Here is a 6787-nt window from a genome sequence, read left to right as displayed (position 1 = left end):
TTAAAAAAAAAAAAAAAACCCAAGGAAAGAGGTTACTGTAGAAAACGAGACTTAGAAAGTGGGATGGAGAGAGAGACCTGGTGCATATAGAACAGGAAAGCTTCTGCATACCCTGCCAGGCTATAAATATTCATAGGTAAACATTGGGAAAGCACAGTTGCCACGTTAGGATGCAGACAGTTTGTACTGAGTCAGTTTGTCATGGGAGTAGGCTCAGGAACTCAGTGGATCCAGGAGTTACCTGGGCCTGAGGGCTCCAATGTTCAGGTAGACACAGTGGAAATCAGCTAAGGGTCTAAACATTACAGCTTGGGGAAGCTGGCTAGGCAGGTTCCTCCCAGGGGCAGCTGCTCTCAGACCCTGGCCTGCCTAGTCCCTAACAAAGCTCAAATGACTGCACAGAGAGCAGACAGCTTTACCATTTGCTCGTACTTGATGGCATCCTTCTCGGCAATCTGGGCTGCTCTCTCTTTGTTCATGTAGGCGGCTTTCAGTTTCTGCTCCAACTCTCTGAGCTCAATGCTGTGGGGGAAATGCAACTTTAAGGACAATAAAATAATTCATCTTCATGGAAAGTTTGGTGAATTCTTATTTACTCAAAGAAAGTCTACAACTAGTATCATTCAAGTCCATAGATAACGCGTCTCATTTAATGGACACTGTAAAGGCTAGCCCTTAAACCTTAGGCTTCAGAAGGGATTACTCTTCTCTAGCTTAATCTACCTTTACTTTAATTTATACACTTAAATTTGTGGGAGTCCTGTTCTTCCACGAAGTGGGTCTGAGATCAAATGCAGGCCTTCAAGCTTGGTAGCAGGTTAGTATTAAACTCTCTTGCCTACCACAGATTATTGTATCCTAGAGACAGTCTCCACCTTTGGATGTCTTCATAAAGGCTTAGTAATTCTCTGGACACTGTATCTCCAGTTCTGGTGCCCCTAAGTCTTGACTGTCAATAAGATATAGCTAGCTTTAAGTAATTCAATCTAAAACACCATTAAGAAATCTATGGTAGGGCTAGAAATGGTGGAACATGCCCTCGAACCCAAAACCTGGGAAGTAGAGGCAGGTGGATCTCTGAGTTTAAGGCTAGCCTGCTCTACACTGGGAGTTTCAAGCTATCCAGGGCTATAGAGTGAGGCCCCAGCTCAAACAAAACAACAACAACAACAAAAAAGCCAAGTATTATAAGGATTCCACAATCTGTTTGTTTGTTTGTTTTGGTAATTAGAAATCACTTTAACATTTGTCCTTAAAGAAAAAGACAAGAAGGGACCAACCCATAGTCTTCACTCTTAATACAAACACTTACTTCTATAAAGCAGCTGGCATTCTCAACTATCTCTGTGGGTTGAGGCTGTGACTGTGGTGGAACACTTGGCTAGTGTGGCCCTGGGTTCAATACCCAGCCCCACGACAACAGTTTAAGGGAGTGTCTTTAAGCTAATGCTGTATTCCCAGGAAAACTATACAACTGTAAGTGCAATGATCTAAAGTCTCACGTTCAGGTGCTAAAGGCGCAGGGATGGAGACTACACATGTAAGTGGAAGAAACCATGACACCTGTTCTCTCTCACTTGCTGCCTCATCTTCTCATCCTTCAGACTCTCGTGCTGCAGTCTGGCCAGTTCGTTTGCAAGTCTCTCTTCCTGTTGAAGCTGTCGATCCCTCAGCATCTTGTTCGCTTCTGCCTGAGGAGAGAAGCACAGCTTTAGTTGCCTATGTCCTCAGATCAGGGACTGTCAAAGTTCATGTGCTCTACGACAGCAAACTGACTGCTCTGACAGTGCTACTCAACTGTTTACTTCAAAATAAAAACATGTTTCAATAAATACACTTCAGATATTTTACCATAGGGAAAAATGTAAATATCACCAATACTGTGAAGAATATTAATATATCTGCATTAATTCTTTTCAAAATTTATCAGTATTTTGTAACTCCTCTCTAATCTTGCAGTTGACTCCATTTTTCCTATTCTCTATCTCCATCACAGTATTTTAAATCAAATCCTAGGGGGCTAGAGAGATGCTCAGAGATTAAGGGCACTGGCTGCTCTTGCAGAAGACCCAGGTTTAGCTCCAGCAGGCGTGTGGTGGCTCACAGCTGTCTGGTCCAGAGGCTGATGCTCTTCTGACTTCCTTAGCACCAGACATGCACACAGTGCACTTATCCACATACAAATAAATACAGCTTTAAAAACCCAGATAATAAAACAGGCTTGGCTAATGCTACCCACCATGGAAACTGCTTGGTATGGATCTACATGACAAGAATGATTGATCTACCTGCCAAGAATTTCTTTTTCATAACCATAACCATAAATTAGCAATATTTCCTGAGTGAGGTCTAAGGTTTTGCCCACACTCATTTCCCAACTGTCTCAAAGGCACTTTTTTTTCAAAACCAAACAAGATCCACAACGTTGTATCTAATTATCTTTCTCCAGTCTCCTTTATTATATATATTAGTCACCCCTCAATACACACACATGCTTTTTCCCCCTAAGCCAATGATTTGTAGTAATTACAGTCTAAGTTAGGATTTCTTTGTTGTGATAAAACATATGACCAAAGCAACTTGGGAAGGAGAGGGTTTATTTCAGCTCACAGTTCCACATTATAGACCATGATGAAAGCGAGTCGCAGCAGGACCTTGGAGGCAGGAGCTGACACTGAGGACGAGAAAGAGTGTTCCTTACTGGCTTGCTTCGCCTGCTTCCTCATAAAATTCAGGACAACCAGCCCATGGATGATACTGACCAGAGAGCTGGGCCCACCCATATCAACCATGAATCAAGAAAATATAGTACAGGCTTGCCCACAGGCCATTCTGGGCCACTTTCTCAATTGGGGTTCCCTCTTCCTAAATGACCCCAGCTTGGGTGAAGCTAACATAAAACTATCCTATTGTATATCCCATGTTTTCTTGTACCTCTCTCAGGAATTCCCTAGACTACCTTTCCTATGTTTTCTGTAAAACAGTGGGCAGAGCTAGAGGTTTCATTCCTTTCTGAGTTAGGAAGCACGCGGTAGTTCAGGCCTGTACCACAGAATACAGGAGGCCCAGAAAACTAGCAGACATCGAAGCATAGCTTCACCTCATAATGCATCCAACCTAGGGCTATGTATCAAAACCACTTCCAAGTGAGTGAGTCCTGGAGCTCACTCTGTAGACCAGGCTGGCCTGGAGCTCACTCTGTAGACCAGGCTAGACTCCAACTCAGCAATCTGCCTGCCTCTGCCTCCGCCTCCCAAGTGCTGGGATTAAAGGTGTGCGCCACCACTGCCTGGCTCATGATTTAAAAAAAAAAAAAAAACTTGGGGCTGGAGAGATGGCTCAGTGGTTAAGAGCATTGATTGCTCTTCCAAAGGTCCTGAGTTCAAATCCCAGCAACCACATGGTGGCTCACAACCATCCGTAATGAGAACTGATGCCCTCTTCTGGTGTGTCTGAAGACAGCTACAGTGTACTTACACATAATAAATAAACCTTTAAAAAAAACTTATTTTTATGTGTATCAGTGTTATTTCTGTATTTGTGTATATGCACCATGTGTGCGCCTAGTGCCCGAAGAGACCTGAAGAGGGTGTGGTAACCCCAGAACCGGAGTTGCAGACAGTCCCATGGGTGCTAAGAATTGAACCTGGGTCCTCTGCAAAAGTAACAAGTGCTATTAGCTGATGAGCCATTGCTCCAGTCCCATATAGATATTCTTTTTAGAGACATATTTTTAAAGAGAAAATAAAAAATCAAAGAGGACAAAACTTTAAAATAACCCCAACATATGCAGAAACAAGTTCATTAATAAGTCACTATTTTTTCCCCGGTAGAAGCTGAACTGCAATCTAGTCATGTCTTCCTGGCCTTTCCAGAATATGGGAAAGATAAAGGCAAACACCAAAGAAAACAGACAGACAGATACAAAGTGTACACCTGTCTAGAAGATAACAGGCCTGATACCTCCATTAGGTTAAACACTTCAAGTTAACAAAGGATGCATCGATGAAGGTCATATTAACAGAGCCTTGGCCATAAAAACTATATTCATCATATGAACCTTGCCTGGTCCTGATTAAAAGCAGCCAACCCTAAGGGCAGATTTCAACACAGTACAGAATTTTGCTTAAAGGCATCTACCATGAGATGACATCAGAACAACATCCCTGCTTCATCAGATAGACCAATGGTTGCTACGTGGAGTTGGGGTATATGGGAGTTTCCTTAAAGACAAAATAAGAATAAAAAGAAGGAAGGCCAGGATTTGCCTGCTCAGAATTAAAGGATCAGGTCTGTGCTACTGGAACTTAGGACAGAAGGAAGCCGACACCTTTAAGCTATTTCCAGATCCACCCTTAAAATTCTGGACATAGGGCATGCTGGTGCTCAAAATACAACAAAATAGGAGATGTTCTTTTCACACTTAGGAAAATTCACTTGTCTCACCTCCTGTCTGCTTCCTCTTTTTTACTACAATCTCCTAAAAATATTTAGAAATACCCATGATAGATTAGCCAGCATATCAGGATATAAACATACACATTTAATAACTTAATTCTTCAAAAATTAAAAATATGAAGTAGTGGCACATGCCTTTAATCCCAGCATTTGGGAGGCAGAGGCAGGCAGATTTCTGAGTTCGAGGCCAGCCTGGGCTACAGAGTGAGTTCCAGGACAGCCAGGGCAATCCAGAAAAACCCTGTTTTGAAAAAAAAAAAATGTGTATATATATATATATATATATATATATATATATATATATATATATATATATATATATATATATATACACATATATATTTTTTAAATGTACACCTCACCCATATGTTCATCTCTGATCACTTAATCATGTCTATGTTTAATGTCATGAATGTTTAGAGAGAAAAGAAATTCTTAAGTTTCTTATTTGGAAACTTACAGATGGCAACACAGTTACACTCACATAAACAAAACTGTGATGTTAACAATTATGGATTTCATGCTTATGTTTAAAAACAAGAATGCTTATTCTTGCCAAATGCTATTCTAAAGTCTTCAGATTTGCTCGTTGTTAAAATAACCGTAGGTGACGTGACAGATAAAGCATACAAAGTGACCAAATGACACCAAGTTCTTCAGCTAAAATAACCATACTCCAAAGGATTCAGTCAGTTTCCAGCTTTCAGTAGTATTTCCTCAACTCCAGGCAGGGCTGAAAGCCATCTTTCAGATTTTCCAAATAAAGAAAACTATACAAGGAACACTGAAACTTACTTTTTGGATGGCTTCTTCCATGTCCAGCTCAAACTGTTCATCCTGCAGTACTCTGAGGAATCTCTGGCGTTCAACCTTCTCATCGTCTTCATTTTGCACCACTTGGTTCCTGGCTTGCCTCTCTAACTTATGCATGATTTGTACATTCAATGATTTGCGGAAGTTTTTATCTACTAACTTCTGATGCTTCTCACTAAAGCTCAAAGCTCTCTTTTTGGTCGCCTACAGTGGGGGGTAGGGGGAAGGGAAATACACATTATTCAATATTCCACGATCTCTTCTTTCAAAAGATACTGCTGAAAATCCCTATAATCAACAATGTAAAAACAGGTAACAGTGTGAAGGGTCTTTGCCTGGCTCCCAACCTCTCTTTTTTTTTTTTAATTGAAAAAAAAAAAAAAAAAAACTCCTGCTCACTCATTATAGCGTATCTTGTTTGTTAAACTTGATACACCTGGGGGGAGGGAAGGACTCGCAGCTGAAGAACTGCCTCCATCAGATTGGCCTGTAGGACTTTTTCTTTTATTAGTATTATTGGTAATTGATATAGGAGGGCCTAGACCACCGTGAATTCAGGATATACTAATTAATATTTAAATGTGATAAAGTAAACTTAACGGCGTACTGATTAAGTAAACACTACTAATATTCCCTATTTTGTAGTGGAATCAGGAAAAGTTAAAGTAAATTAAAATTCAACAGCACCAGTGAGGGCGAAAGGAAAGAAGCTCTCCAGGTGCAGCTTTACCACCACCAGAGTTCCTCTTCCCCCACCCACAACAGAGCAGAATTAAAGATGTATCTATTTCGGTGAGAGGGGAAAAGGTGCAGAAGTGCCAGGAGTGTTCCTCAGAAAACCCAGAACCTTTCTAGAAAGCAAATCAAAGTTTCTCACTGACCTCTCGTACTTCAAATTATATTGCAGAGGTAGAGAGCTCTAGACAGCAAATAAACAACGGTGCAGTTTGAAAGTCCCTGGCCGACCCTTCCCCCGGCCTCCAAGCTGCTCACCATCCCGGCTGGCTTTAAACCTCCTCCTCCGGCAGGGTGAGTCTCTGCCTCAGTAGCAAACGCGTCTTCCGGAGCAGCAGCCACGGAGGAAAACTCTGCACGCTGGGCAGCCATAGTAGAAACCAGTGCACGCTGGATTAAGTTTGTGCTGTGTCCCGGCAACCGCCAAAATGCGCCGCCCGCCCCAGCGGGACGCGGCCTCCCATTGGCTGGCACAATATCCAATCAGCACGGAGAGTCTTCGTTGTCAGGCAGGAGCAGTCCTACCAGACAAAGCCAAAAGCGCGAAGTTAGGACGCTATGCCCCAGTGGGAGCCCTCTACAACCAAAGGGAGCTTATCTCTGCGGTCTGGAGCCCAGCTGAAGCCCCGAGAGACCCCAGTAAGCTCGGACTTGTCACCGCAGTGGACTGAGGAGGGTGCTCCCTCGAGCATTCTCAGGTTACCACGTGGTTGCTGGGCCCTGAACTCTGGCCTTCCGAAAGAGCACCAGGACTCCTCACTGAGCCATTGCTCCAGCCCTG

At 42.6% G+C, this 6787-nt stretch overlaps 1 protein-coding gene across 1 annotated transcript in view; it reads right to left on the bottom strand.

Moving 5' to 3' along the window:
* Positions 1–6460, bottom strand: part of Mns1 (meiosis specific nuclear structural 1) — an 18846-nt gene extending 12386 nt beyond the window's left edge. The window contains exons 1-4 of the mRNA XM_031344477.1: positions 6265–6460; positions 5254–5475; positions 1564–1691; positions 420–522 (exon numbers count right to left, since the gene is read on the bottom strand). Of these exons, the coding sequence (XP_031200337.1) occupies positions 420–522; positions 1564–1691; positions 5254–5475; positions 6265–6378 (567 nt within the window). The 5' untranslated portion in view covers positions 6379–6460. The remainder of the gene's footprint in view (positions 1–419; positions 523–1563; positions 1692–5253; positions 5476–6264) is intronic.
* Between the last annotated feature and the right edge of the window lie 327 nt (positions 6461–6787).

Source organism: Mastomys coucha, unplaced genomic scaffold (assembly GCF_008632895.1).
Source record: "Mastomys coucha isolate ucsf_1 unplaced genomic scaffold, UCSF_Mcou_1 pScaffold23, whole genome shotgun sequence".
NCBI classification, from domain to species: Eukaryota; Metazoa; Chordata; class Mammalia; order Rodentia; family Muridae; genus Mastomys; species Mastomys coucha.
Note: the sequence above shows the minus strand (reverse complement) of the source record. Positions and strands in the feature narration are given on the sequence as shown.